This window comes from Magallana gigas, chromosome 7, assembly GCF_963853765.1.
Source record: "Magallana gigas chromosome 7, xbMagGiga1.1, whole genome shotgun sequence".
Lineage (NCBI taxonomy): Eukaryota > Metazoa > Mollusca > Bivalvia > Ostreida > Ostreidae > Magallana > Magallana gigas.
In genome coordinates this window covers 27,599,886-27,615,543 of record NC_088859.1, presented here as the reverse complement: position 1 = coordinate 27,615,543, position 15,658 = coordinate 27,599,886, and the positions used below count along the sequence as shown (strand labels likewise).

Sequence of the window (15,658 nt, the reverse complement as noted above, 5' to 3'; positions counted from 1 at the left end):
GCATGCGCAAGATTGTGAAATCCAAAAAAAATCCACATGATTTCCGGATTTTTCAAAGGAATTTTTCTTAATTATTAAGAAGCGAAGCTTGATTTAGAAAAAATAAAAACAAATTGGTAATCTTCAAGTACCAATAATGTTTATTATAGTATTGAATCATGATTTTTTGAAGTATACACTCTCATAACTGCAGCGGTGTGTGCATACAAATTGAGTAACGCGCATTAGCGCTTTATGAAAATTTGTTTGCACACACCGCTGCAGTTATGAGAGTGTATACTTCAAAAAATCATAATTTAATGCTTATATTTACATTTTTTTATCTTCTTGCCTTGTCTGCAAATGTGATTCATACCTTAAAATTCCTATCTTATCCAAAGGGTAAGTTAATATTAATGGAAGAGCCACAGTAACAGCCACAAGCGTGAACTTTGATTTTCGCTTGTGACGTTGCAGTTTACAGCGTTCAACGTTTGTGACGTCATAATAAAACTCGTCAATTTGACCTTTGACTACTTGTTGCATTTAGAGGCATTTAAACATCACGGAATTTAATGGAAAAACACAGCAGAATGTAAATATATAAATATATAAAACAAAAAACAGTACTCTTCCGATTTCTCGGTATCAAAGCTAAAAAATTTGAGTCTATTATTATACCCCCCGCAAACGAAGTTTGGGAGGGGTATATAGGAATCACCTTGTCCGTCCTTCCGTCTGTCCGTCTGTCTGTTCAATTCGTGTCCGGTCTATATCTTTCTTATGGAACACATTGGAAGTTCCTACTTCACACAAAGATTGCTTATGACCTAAGGGTGTGTCATGATCTTGACCCAAGGTCGTTTGGGCAAGGTCAAGGTCACTGGCAGAAAAAGTGCAAAATTCGTGTCCGGTCCATATCTTTCTTAAGGAGAAACATTGGAAGTTCTTACTTCACACAAAGATTGCTTATGACCTAAGGGTGTGTCAGGACCTTGACCCAAGGTCGTTTGGGCAAGGTCAAGGTCACTGGCAGAAAAAGTGCAAAATTCGTGTCCGGTCCATATCTTTCTTAAGGAGAAACATTGGAAGTTCTTACTTCACACAAAGATTCCTTATGACCTCAGGGTGTGTCAGGACCTTGACCCAAGGTCGTTTGGGCAAGGTCAAGGTCACTGGCAGAAAAAGTGCAAAATTCGTGTCCGGTCCATATCTTTCTTAAGGAGAAACATTGGAAGTTCTTACTTCACACAAAGATTCCTTATGACCTAAGGGTGTGCCGAGACCTTGACCTAAGGTCATTTGGGCAAGGTCAAGGTCACTGGCAGAAAAAGTGCAAAATTTGTGTCCGGTCCATATCTTTCTTATGGAGAAACCTTGGAAGATCTTAATTCACATCAAACTTGCTTATAACCTGAGGGTGTGTCATGACCTTGACCCAAGGTCAATTGAGGAAGTTCAAGGTCATTGTTTAAAAAAAATCTGGCTCAGTATACCAATAATTCAAAATGTTTATATATTAAATGGCTGCTTGACATGTGGAATTTTTTTTGATTCGAGTCATGTTTGTTAACATAAGGATGCAAATGTCCTCGTGCATTAACAGATAACTAAAATGGAACTTAAAGAATAGAAATTACTTTGTGTACTCATATTAGCATTAACAGTCTCAAAAAATAGAGCAGTTGTTATTTATAAAAAATGGACAGTGAAAAAGATTCATCCAATATTTTGTATAATAGAAAAAATACGAGTTATGATTTTCTCTTAGCGGGGGGTATCAATTGTGAGCTTGCTCACAGTACCTCTAGTTTTAATATAGTAGTATAGATGGGGACCAATATTTGTGGATTGTTGGATTTTTGCTTATTTGTGGGGATGTAATTTTGTTAATGCATCAGTTTTCAGTTCCAATATGAAAACTTAATCTTTTATAATTAGTTTTCATGGATGATGTAAATTTTTGGGTGTAATCAAGCTGCTATTTTTGCAATTGCAATCACGTGACACTAAAATCAATGTCCAAAACAACTTGGTTTCTTTACTTGTGCAAATTCCGGACTTTTAATGACTTGTAAACTGATTGGCGATGACTTATGATGCATGAAACCTTCTATATGATGAAATATCATATATTTCTTCTTATTTCCATTGTTATATTCAAAAACTAAACCATTCATTCTGAGTCATGGTGTCACTTTAAGAAAATGTTTTGAGACATGTATTTGTGGGTGTAAGAGGTGAGTCACATAAGCAATTTTGCCCTTAACCCCATGAAATGTTGTAAAATAATGACACGCAGATGTTTGTAAATAATATTTTTGCATTTGAGATAGTACAATAGAACTTTTGCAAAACAATTGCACTTTGCGAATAAACTCTTTTATACACTACCTAAGCATTTTTTAAATTATATTAAAACAATTATGCTATTATGAATGTTAATTTGCAGGCCATTACAAACAACCAGCTTCAGACAGATGTGATGGTTTATTTGTTGGAGACCTCAGAGGAACTGGCTGAGTTTGTACGCACCTTCTCTAAGGCCGTAGCAGAGAAACCTGCAAAGTAGGACAAACTTAAAATATTGATAAAATTATACAGTAAAACTCGTTTAGTACGAAGACAGCTTTAGCGAATTCTCGGAGATAGCGAAGTGTTTTTGAGTCCCCGGTAAAATTTTTAACAAATCTTTGCAAAATTATACAGTTATAACGAATTCAGATATAACAAATTTACAGATATAGCAAACTGATTTTTAGTCCCCCAAAGGTGAATAATAACAATATGGAACACCTTTATAACGATTTTTTTTACAGTTTAAAAAAGAAAACACAACTATTTCAAAAAATAGTTTGAATGAATATATTTTCATATATTTTTTTTCAATTCACAATCCGATTTTTAAATGTATCAAAGTAATGTATTTTTATTTTAAGCCTCAATTAGCAAAACTTATAGTCTGGTGAAAGAAAACATGCATATACTGAATTCGCTATAGATATTATTACGAATTCGTTATATTATTGTAACAAATTAAGGATATAACGAAGTAATTCCATAAGTTCCTAGGACTTCGCTATAACTGAGTTTTACTGTAATCAATCAATATATGTACTGAATACTATTACTTATTAGGTTAGTTACTGACTCACTACAGAAATATATTGGGTTGATCAATCCCATAGATGGCGAGGCGAAGCTGAGTCTTCTATGAGATTGATCAACCCAATATATTTCTGTAGTAAGTCAGTAACTAACCTAACAAGTGTTTTGTTTTCTCAAGGACTATCAAGCGACATATTTATTCACAAATAGCAATGCCATGTACAAGATGTCTAACATCTCGTCCAATTTAACTCATTTAAACTCTTCAAAATTTTCAATCTCACCTTTCAAATATTCTTTAAAAATCCTTGCTTCACCCATGTTTACTTACAATGTTTTGTTGCTATTCAATTTTAAATGTTTTCTCCCTTTCCTCTGCAGAGATTTGAGCAAATTTCGACACTGCCATTTTGTTCTGCTACAGACTAAACAATGTGACGTCAATATTCTAAGGGCAACTACTCTAATTTTAATGAATTTCAAAGGGCAACTACTCCAAATACTTTAAGAACTTACGGCTTGCGGTTTATGTATTAAATACTATGAAATGTCGAAATGAGTAAGCGAAGCGTCAACCAATGACGGCCATATTGCCTAATATTATTTCTCACAGAACAAATATAGAGATATATGAGGCAATCACGTGCTACGTTTAAACCAATGAAAATGTGACATTTCAGTCCAAGGGAAAACAAATGGAAATATTTGCCCCCATTTTATTTTCGCCCCTTTTGTCCTTGTTGACAGCAGGTGAATTTAAGAATGGGCGAATTCCAATGTCTCAATTTTATTTCTTTTAAAACATAAAGTCTGGGTAAATTAAAGACAGGGCAAAACCATGTGCAATTGAAGGGCAAAAATTAAACAGGGCGAAAATAACATTGTATACAGTATTACTGTTCCTTTATTTGTTCTTATAAATTTTGTTGATGTTTTCAATTTTAAAAAAATGACATTAATCAAAGATGTTTACAAATAACCAAAAGTTGTTAGGGGAGAAACCTTTAATTTTTCTAGTCTTAAATTATTTTAACATGCTTTAGGTTTTATGCAAAAGATACATCCACTTCAACTTGATTTTGAAATTTTAGGCTTTATTAAGATGTCTAGATTTTTAAGAATTTATAAATCTCCTTGAGAAAAAAGTACTCTTTATGAACATATAGGAAAATATTCAAATATGAAATCTATAAAGTTTAGAATTTTTGTTTTCTGAATAATAGTTTACATGTATAGCTTAAAAAATTCTCTAAAAATTCAAAAAAAGATCTTTCGGGTAATATGTTGAATTAAAATTTTGAATTTTTTGTAGGAAAGATCGATTACAGACAGCTTTCTTTGATGATGGTGTATCTACAGTGAAAGTTGACAAGAATGGACAAGGTCTTCTGAAGGTTTGGAAGCAACAGCTGCTGCAGTTTAAGAACATCAGTCCTGACATTGCTGATGCTATTGTACAGGCCTATCCCTCCCCTCACTTACTGATGGAGGTACACATAGCTGTCTATTTAATCGATTAATAGATTTATTAGAGAAACCTTCATATTAAGTCCATATCTTTACTTGAGTGAGTGCAGCAGAATATTGCTAGTAGTCCCAATAGGTGAATGTGAATGATGTAAAAATAATTCAACCATATCATGCTATGTGATTTAATTAGGGCCCCGCTAGGATTTGCAGGTGCCCTATAGTAATCACTCTGTCTGTCTGTCCTTCTGTCTGTCCGTCTGTCCACAAATTTTCTGGGTATTTTTGTATTAACTTTTTTTATGGTTGCCCAATCAAGTTCAAATTTGGTATGGTAGTTCAGTAGGCAGAAATACATATTTTGATGCGAAGTTTGATTCTCTATGTCTTCTGGTTTGGAGCTGGGGTGGTGGGGTAGATTCCTTAACTATGCATAAGAATGAATGGGCAAAGAGAGATAACTGCTGAGAATGTTACCATTGTATACTTGGAAGGCTGTGCAATATTTGTCCTTTGGGATTAATTTACCTTCCACATGAAGAAAATCCTAAGCTTTATCTTTATCTGTCACATTGAGATTAATTACTGCACTGCCTGTGTCTGCAAATGAACTTTTGTTTTGAAGTTAAGATCAATTTTGAATGATGTGTAGTATTGTGTACATTCTTTGAAATATGGATTTAAAATATAATATTCATACTTTAATTTGGTTAAAATACACAATGATTTATGATAATTTTATAAATATTTTCTAAAATCAAAATATATATTAAGATATCCTTTTTCACAATTTTATTTTTAATTATTTATTTTATTTTTTTCTGCCTTAATGCTGTTAATTTTAACAGGTAATCAGATAATAACCCCATTCTGTCATTTTTGAAAAAAAAATCTTATTGTAAATTTAGAAGAAAAGGATGAGAGAGCCGAACAATTAATCCCCTGGGATTAATTATCTTGCCTGCTGCAGAAAATTTAGAGGCTTATCTCTATCTGTCATATGAAGATTAATGAACACCTTTGTCTGCAACTGATGTTTGTTTTGAAGTTGAGGTAATAATGAATTTTACTTGTATTTTATTTCATCCCATGTTAACCCCCTTTATCCCGTGGATATGACTCATTGGATATTTTTTTGATATCCCACAGTTGTGACTTAACAATGGTATTTGCGTAGGCATAATGAAGTAAAATAATGTGGAGTTTTATAAACAGTGTAAACATTGATTGTGGTGTATAAAACATGGGATAAATAGAATCTCATATGATTTGTAGTATAATATGATTTTTATCCAACTTGTGTGTTTTATCCCCTCACTAAGGCTCAAGAAAAAAACACTTTAATTGTTGGATGAAAATCATATCCAACTACAAATCATGAGATCTTATACATTGCAGTTCTTTACATCTTATGCCGGGCGTTTATTTTCATCATTGTTAATATAAAGAGGATGGAATTCAAAGTTTTTTTTTCACTTCTCTATATTATTTGTCATAGCGGGGCCCTTCCTGGCTGGTCAGTTTTCTAGTTTGAGTTGTAATGCGCTTTCTGATTGGCTAAAAAAGATATTTAATATAGTATAAAGAATGTTGCCTACGTCATAGTAAGAGTAACATCCATAAACATATTAATTCCCCTGATGTTATGTTTAAATTTTGTACACTTTGATGTCATTTTAAAGATCAAATGACTGATTTTATCTTCAATTAATAGCAAAATAATAAAATTATAAAGAATCAATTCAATTAATATTTATTAGTTTTATACAATATAAAACAGTTTGAAACAATTTGAGCTCTTTTATAAACTGCAATTAAAAAGTGTAAACTGTTCAAAACCTTTGTATATTGTAAAAAACCAATTGCGGTTTATAAAAAACCGTAAACTGTTCCAAACCATTTTATTTTAAACTACTGAAGGTGGAATAACACACCTGGAAAAAGTCACTCAAATAAAGAGGAAATTTTTTTATTATGAAAATTATAATGATAGATAAATTGCCCAAATGTCAAATTAGCGAAAAAATTTCAGTTTGGGGATAACAAATGAATATCTAAAATAATTATTCCAGTAAGTAACAACAAAAGCTCCTGTGAGATTCGAACTAAGAATGTACGGATCACAAGTCCGACACTTTATCCACTCGGCTATGGAGTAAGTGATATGCTTTAGTCCATAAAATCCTCTTAATAACATGAAATGTTGTTTCGATCAGCAGTCAGCCATTTTGTATGATGTGTTATTCCACCTTAATATAGGATTCATTCCTTAAATAAGTAGAACTCAAAAGATCCATGCAGGTAATAATTTCTTTTTTTTAACATATTGTTTGTGTTTTAGGCATACAGAAAATGCAATGATTCAAATGAACAAGAAAAATTATTAGAAAATATTGTGGTAAGTTGATATCTGTATGGTCATGAACAAAACTCAAAATAATCTTGTATAAATAGTGCCTGTTTGGGAGGGTAACAGTTGAAATTGACACCCCGAGAAAACCATTGTCAACCGACGCGAAGCGGAGGTTGACAATGGTTTTCGAGGGGTGTCAATTTCAACTGTTATCCTCCCAAACAGGCACTATTTATTTTGTTATACTGAATGTCTTAATTTTTAAGAAAATTTTACTGCTTTTATATAGGAATAACGTGAATTCTACAGCGAACAGTACGCGCATAATTTTCGCGCATGTAACATTTTTTAATGTTACCCGTTGCTAAGTGCGTTGCTAACGCTGAGGGTAATAGAAAGGATTATGAACTGCGTCTTAACCAATCAGATTTCAGTATTTAACATGAAAGTAGGCCTATAACAATATTAATTATTATACATATATTGACGGGGGTTGAGGGCAACATTAATTATATTAGCCCCCGAGGGACGCCTGACGCGAAGCGGAGGGCAATATATCAACCCAAGGGGGCTAGTATAATCAGTAAATCCCGAAAACATTTGCAAAATTTGTTTTGTTATATAAAGAAACAAACCAAAATTCGAGAAAGGATTTCAAAACAGATCGCCGTAATTTTTTCAGCTCAACATAGAAATCCCACATTCAATTTTGCGTAATGTTCATTTCCAATATATCGCCGGCATCAAACAGTCACTGCTGGTATTCCGCAGCCCGTAGAAATTTAGTTATGTATGTTCTTCCTGATTTTACTTCAAGTAATTTGCAAATCCTTATATTCGTTATGATAGCAAACCGTTGCATTGCGCATCTGTTGTTTACTTGCCTTGACTGATTGCATATTATGACATCACTTGTTTTGGAGTCGGGAAGAGTTATTTACGTCACTTTTAAGAATCAACATATAAAAAGCAATTAATTAATTGAAATAGAGGGAATATTCTCAAGATATTAATCCTAGGTGGTCAATATTAAAAGAATATTGTCCGGTCAATATTTTTTGGATGAGCTAATATTACAATTATTGAGTATTCGTCTATATAGAGATATATTGTGAGAATATACTAATGAATATAACAATATTTCTTATTTATTGACAGGTAAGACGAGGAGCTGGTGTGTTGGAGACGTCACGCAGAGTGGGGAAGGAGATGTCGCGGAGAATCTGCACTTTTGTGACCGGTTCAAATCCTAACGAAGTAATCAAATGACTGCTTGGTGTTGCAGCAATCCTCTCTTGTTTTAATTACCTGTTGTTATTAATTATTAAAGGGTGTATTTTAAAAAATCATTTAAACAATTGATTGTGTTTTATCCTTCACTATGTCAATGCATTTAACTTGTAGAGTCAATGAAATTTTGTATTTGTCTTTGTTGATTAAACACAGTTTACTAGTATTTAAAAGTGACCAGTCGTGAGTAAATTTTATAAGAAACCATTTTAGAATAAGATTACTTGAACGATCACGTGAACCTTGATTATTTGGTAAATTGAAAAAAACTTGCAGTGTATTTCAAATAGATTTTTCCTTGCATCGCAGACAATAAATTGAGAACAATAAAGTTAAAAGTTAGATTTTATTTCAAAACAAGAGGCACGTGGGGTTTATCTCTAGTTTTCTTGGTTTTAAGTTAATTAGATTCATTTACATGTACTCCTCCTGGATTGAACACCAGTCCATCGCAGGTTAAGATGAGAGTGTCGAACAGATATTGTCTATGTGTCTTTTTATAACTCATGATAAAGTGGAAAGCGACTTGTGAATAACAAAGTTAAAATGACAGTGAATCGATTTCTCGATAAGTCCATGACAAATGTACGCACGCATTTTGTGAATATTATTGTGTTATCTGTATTAAGGTTTTTACACCCTACTGCATTCGACCCTGCATCTTGAAAACGTTTTATAACTATAATGACACTTGCACCTAAAAGTTTGTTATTGCCGCTCCTCAGAAACTGTGACACTTGCATGCACAAAACCGCCTCGGATGTTCTTGGTCTCGCAAGTAGTTGTGCATCTCTTTAAGAGAAATTGTTTCTCATTCCCGTCCTAGAATTACTGTCTTTGAAATTTTTCACATTTCGCAAAACATCAAAAATATGAAAACCACTGACTGTAGAAACACAAAAACTTAGTCGACCTTTACACAATCATGCTAAAAGGTCAAGGTCAAATTCATTTGGAAATATTAAAAGCTGTCGTGTCGTGAAGGTTTCTAAGCTTTTGTCAAAGTTGTAACCCCCTAAAAGGTTATCCTTGTCTGTTGACATTGAACTACCGCATTCAGAGCACTCAAAGATATGAATAATCTTATGCAAGATGCAAAAGGCGTCTGTTCCTCCCCCTTTCGTACACTTCTGGTATATGCGTGATTAGATCTTAATTTTTCAATTAAGGCATTGATCTTCATTCTTACACTCTCATGCAACATTGCGGCAATGATCAGGCTTATAATTATATAAAGACGATTTTAAACAAAGATATCAAGTTTACAGGGTTTGAGGCACAATTGTCGTGCTTGGGCCTTCAATGCAGAAAAAAATTTCAACTCCTGAGCTGAAAGCTCGAGTGAGTTTTTCTGCTTGAAATATATCCGTCGTCCTCGATGTTGTCTTTGTAAACTTTTCAAATTTTTATTTTCTTCTCCAGACCTACTGGGCCAAATTTATCCAAACTTGGCACAAAGCAGCCTTGGAGAAAAGGACTTCAGGTTTGTTCAGGTCCCCTATATACATGATACAAGGAAAATGATTGAGAAAGAGTACAAATATAGTGGGTAGTTGAGGAATATTTTTATCAAGAACCAGATAACCTATATAATCCAAAGTTTGTCATTTTATAGATTTCTGATGTATGTTAGATTTAATTAATTTGTTCAATTCACGACCCGAAGGGTTAGGAAGGGCCCCTTATTATTAGTTAAAGTAAGTATGAGGAAGATTTAAACGCTGTACTGTTAGGATTAGTGAGTGCAGCCTGGGGTGAGAAAACAAAACATAAGATTTGAAAGTTAGGTTGTATTTACTGTATACAGGGCTATTTTCATGTAATTTTTGCCCTCTTCAATTGCACACATTTTTTTGTCGTCTGCAATTCGCCTTCACACAGTATTAAAGAAAGATATTGTAAGCAGTGGAATTCGCCCGCTGACAACAATAGCGAACGGGGCGAAAATAAAATGGGGGCGAATATTTTCCTGTTTACACTATTAATTTTGAGTGCTATTATTTCGTTAGAAATATGATAAAGCAATCACATATTTTCTGGATATTGAATTTAAATGAAAGGCAGGATCAAGATCCTCTTTGTAGTTACGAACAACAAAAGAAGCAAAGCCAAATGCCATGCCAAGTCTTAATCTGTTTATTGCAGTTAATAACAATCCATCAACATTTTCTTAACATAATTATTCCAGCTTACTCATTTTAGTTCAATTATCTCATTTGTGCACTTAACAGAAAGAAATTAAAATTCAGCTTGAGAAAGTACAAAATGAAACATAAATTAAATTGTGTTAATAATTCCCCCAATAAAGATAACCTGATTCATATATATGTCTTCATGGCAAAAAGTGTCAGGACAGTTCTGAATAACAAACATTATTTTCATGATAAAATTCTTGAATGTAGTCTTTACATTATGCAGCTACAAACTATGCTCTGATATTTGAATAGTCGATATTTTTGGGAGGGGTGAGAAAAAACTACAAACTCAGTAAAGGGTGTCAGGAGAGGTTAAAAGATCAGTATAGGAAATGTGTGGGTAAAAGTCTTTTAAGAATATTCTTATTTAAAACTGCATTGCTACAATTGTTGACACACGAACCACTGAAACAATACTGGCTTAACTATTTGTATTAGACTTTACAGTTCTGTAAGTGTTAAAAAGTTGCAATTTAAATTCAAAATTTAAATTATTCTTTAAAACTCAAATGTTATAATATATTATATATGGTATTATTTATGTGCAAGCATCTTGACATATTGTTGATTCTTGATTGTTCAGGCCCCCTGGACATTTTTGGCCCAATAATGGGTTCATAGACTGAGGTAGATTTCTGTAAATGAACAAATGTTCAATGTGTGATATGACTATGGAATCATCCTGTTACAGCAGGGGCTCAAGGTTTAACATAAGACTATCTAGAGAAAAATTAGAAAGTCTATTTATACAGGATCTATTCTACTATTCTGTCCATATATTTTGTATGCTGATTGTAGCTGAGGTGAGCGACGTGGCCCATGAGCCTCTTGTACAGTTGACTTCTAAGCTTCTTGGCTGTGTATTTAATGTCGGGATTAGCCAATACATGAAGTAATAAAAATATATTGCATATGACATATTGTTTTCTCTCGGACTGAAATGTCACACTTTCATTGGTTTAAACATAGCACGTGATTGCCTCATATTATTACTTATTAGGTTAGTTACTGACTCACTACGGAAATATATTGGGTTGATCAATCTCATAGATGGCGAGGCGAAGCCGAGCCGTCTATGAGATTGATCAACCCAATATATTTCCGTAGTGAGTCAGTAACTAACCTAATAAGTGTTTTGTTTTCCTGAGGACTATCAATCGACATATTTATTCACAAATAGCGATGATCTATAACAAAGCCATGTACAAGATCCCTAACATCTCGTCCAATTTAACTCATTTAAACTTTTCAAAATTTTCAATCTCACCTTTCAAATACTCTTTAAAAATCTTTGCTTCAACCATGTTTACTTACAATGTTTTGTTGCTATTCAATTTTAAATGTTTTCTCCCTTTCCTCTACAGAGATTTGAGCAAATTTCGACGCTGCCATTTCGTTCTGCTCCAGACAAAACAATGTGACGTCAATATTCTAAGGGCAACTACTCTAATTTTAATGAATTTCAAAGGGCAACTACTCCAAATACTTTAAGAACTTACGGCTTGCGGTTTATGTATTAAATACTATGAAATGTCGAAATGAGTGAGCGAAGCGTCGGCCAATGACGGCCATATTGCCTAATATTATTTTTCACCGAACAAATATAGAGATATATAAGTCTTTAAACTTAATTGACAATAACACCTGGTCAACATTATCATTTTGTTGTGGAGAACGGGATCGATGCAAATGTTTTCCAGGGATGCATTTTTACAATACTAGTATTTCATTAGTTGCACATGTATTCCAAGACCAGCAATTGCAATCATAAACTTGTAGGTCAGACCCATTTATCACATGATTAGCACAAAAGTGGAGAGTTTTAAGTAACTTAAAAAATCTATTATTTAAATACCTTCGATATAGTACATGGACACTGTTTTGATACAAATTAAAGTAAACTATTACAGAGGCGGATCCAGCAATTTGGAAAAGGGGGGGTTCCATTTTAGGAAAACCAATATGTGCAAAATTCATCATTTGTCAATAAACAAGGACTTTTTGAACGTTTTCGGTGCGTTATACAACTGCAATTAATTAATAAACATTTATCTCATCACTATCCTATCTATTTCACATCTATTTCAACATCAGAGTGCACTGCATTATTGAGCGTTTTGGTTTAGGTAAGGAGGATTTGCATAATATCTAGCCTTAAGAAGCGTAAGTTCCCAGCAATGAGAAAGTGCGTCTATGCTGGATAAAAAAGAAACACTGAGAAACAAAAATAACTCGGACTAATTGCGACAAACTATTATAAAAATGGATATGTCTTTGATGTTTTTAAATTCTGAACTATTTATCAATTTTGATTTCTATCGATTGCCTTCTTAAATAAAGGTCTAAATGAGAGGATATGACAAAAGAATGGGGATAATTTATTTGCTGAAAAGATGGTGCGTGTGTTTATGCAGCACATTTGGGCGATTTTTAATAAAAATACACATACCTCTGAAAGAAGTGCGATTGAAATAGCTGAAAGGGATATTTTCCAAGATAATTTCATTGACACATTATCATCTTTCACTCGGAAAAAATAACAGGAACGAAAACAGATTCCTTACGGAGATTTATAATGGGGAATGTTTACATCTTTTCTCCATTCGGAATACATCGCGCAATTTTTCAACGTTATCATCCGGGCTTGCTGCAATACAAAATCTCCGTAGACATCACATTTTTTAGCATTGTATTGAAACCTGATAAGCTAACAGGGGCGTTTCGACTGAAAAATCTTGGAAATTTTTCATACTTTTGAATGAACATCGTTTGAACCCTGGGGTATTTATAATTATCAAGCAATTAAGCCAAATGTGAATCCAGGATATAGAGTATAGTACAGATGCGATCATATTTAGAAAAGTTTTGAAAAGTTGGGCATTTTCATAATGGTTTACCCCTTACACGGTAATTTTGTAACAGAATTTCCGATTCTTGGAAACAAAACAGTACAAAATTCTTAAAATAAGCAATTTTAAAAGCTTTTATTTGAGATAATTACAGTATTTCTATTATAAGTGGGGAAAAATTGCCTTTAAATAGGCATTAAACGTTTTAAAAAAAATCATATGTCCCAAAGAAAGGGGGGGTTCCGACCCCCGGAACCCCCCCTCTGGATCCGCCAATGTATTATAAATAGTGTACACACTATCATATTAAGGAAGTTGATGTAATCACCAGTGGATTTCAGCTGTGAAGATGGTAAATTTCCATAATTATGGACAGCGATGAAGATGTTGAAGTTACAGGTACCCATGGACCAATCACAGGACTTGGGAGAGTGAATCACAGCATATGTCGGACAGCTCAGAAGATGAGATCTGTTTACCATCACTTATACAGAACATTAACAGAATATTTAGTAGTGTTTCCAATAGGAAATCTATTTCGCCATCAGAATCAATCAAGTCTATGAAACAAAATCATTCATCTGAAAACAGGCACGTATCATCGTTTTTGAAAGTGGGGGGCGGGGGGGGGGGGTAGACTCATCCAAAGTTCTTGACAAGCCAAAATAGGGGAAAATTTCTTTCATGGTCACAGAAAAGTGGGAGAGGGCACTCCATGCATCTTAATTCAATTTTTTATATGTAAATTTAGGAAAAGTCTTTGCTGCGCAAAAAAGTGGGATGGCGGCCTCCTGCAGAACAGATACGCATTGCTGAAAGAGAAAGAAAGAAACAAATGGGAGGATCTATGGACTGTTTGAGGTAATATTTCAAAAATAAAAAATCAACAAAAAGGCGAAATTACTTATCGTTTATTGCAATGTACTAGATATAAATATATTGCAACTTATACTCAAATGAAATATTTTGAGTGGGTTTTTAAATAAATTCCAAACAAAGAAGAATTAAAAATGGAGTCTCCTGTTTACACTGATGAAATTATTTCCTATTCATTTGGGATACATTGGGCAATGATTTCAAAGGCTGTGCTCTTCTGATTGTTACATAAACTTTTTTAAAATTTTTCTCAGTATTTGATTTTGATGTTGGATACCCGAATTGTAAACTCTGGAGGGCATGAAGTGGCCATATTTAAGGCATGTGAAGCGCTAGGGATACAGTACACCACTAAAGAACAGACTGTACCATTCAGTATCACATGGAACAGACAAGTCACCAGTATCAATGTATCCAGGTAAACTGGTACCTATTTTACATCATTAGACCAGATGCAACGATAAACATTTAAACTCCACTATAATGAGAACATCTGGTTTATATGATTGTTAATTTATACGTTTTGAATGTTTAAAGCTAGTACCGGTAATTTGTAAAATGTCTAATAAAAAAGTATTGCGTCAACATGAAACAAATTTACATTGGGGGCAGGGGGGTTGGGGGGAGTGGTATTTGTTATGTACGAGTATAAATTTGATCTTACCAATCAAATGACCAGTTTTTAACATACATTGGCAATCCTCGGCATTTGAAGAGATACATTAGGTTGTAAACAGTCTAATACTGCTGAAGTCACAATGCTTTTGAACATTAGAGTGTTTGCATATGGTCAAAATGGGTTATATAAAACAGTTAACTGAAAAGAGTTAATATTATATAAATAGTGCCTGTTTGGGAGGGTAGCTGTTGAAATTGACACTCCGAGAAAACCATTGTCAACCGACGCAAACAGGCACTATTTATTTTATTATACTGAATGTCTTAATTTTTAAGAAAATTTTACTGCTTTTATATAGGAATAACGTGAATTCTACAACGAACCGTACGCGCATAATTTTCGCGCATGTAACAATTCGTTGTGTTACCCGTTGCCAAGTGTGTTGCTAACGCTGAGGGTAATAGAACGAATTATTAACTGCGTCTAAACCAATCAGATTCCAGTATTTAACATGAAAGTATAATTATCATAAATATTCAAGGGTATCAATTTTCGTGGATAAAGTGAAAATCACAGTTTCAAGGATACGCAAAATCGTGGCCAATGACCCTATCAATACAAAATGTTAATAGAAATTGCACTTCAATGGACACTTAATTTTGTTCATCAACTTAATAACGTAATCCCCGAAAATTGGTATTCATTGAATATTGAAGAAATACAGTACTTTCTATGAGTATATGATATAAAAATCACGACATGGCATTTTTTAAATTGGATCCCATATTATCCTGCAGTTGCTGAATATCAGCCTGAGATCCTAGCGGCTCACGAACTGATATACAGCAACTTCCGGCTAATGTAGGATGCAATATAAGATGCCATGTAAGAATCATTATATTTCAGGTTGAAACGGTGAAAT

At 33.5% G+C, this 15,658-nt stretch overlaps 1 protein-coding gene across 4 annotated transcripts in view; it reads left to right on the top strand.

The window, feature by feature from the left end:
• The window catches only part of LOC105341158 (crossover junction endonuclease EME1), a 32,923-nt gene that overhangs the window by 13,791 nt on the left and 3,474 nt on the right, over window positions 1–15,658 (top strand). Inside the window, exons 8-11 of one of the 4 annotated variants that reach the window (XM_066067177.1) lie at window positions 2,432–2,547; window positions 4,400–4,577; window positions 6,896–6,952; window positions 8,066–8,425. In XM_066067177.1, the coding sequence (XP_065923249.1) occupies window positions 2,432–2,547; window positions 4,400–4,577; window positions 6,896–6,952; window positions 8,066–8,176 (462 nt within the window). In that variant the 3' untranslated portion in view covers window positions 8,177–8,425. Of the gene's footprint in view, window positions 1–2,431; window positions 2,548–4,399; window positions 4,578–6,895; window positions 6,953–8,065; window positions 8,426–15,658 lie in introns of those variants that run through there. The other 3 variants (XM_066067180.1, XM_066067179.1, XM_066067178.1) reach the window with 3 other exon arrangements.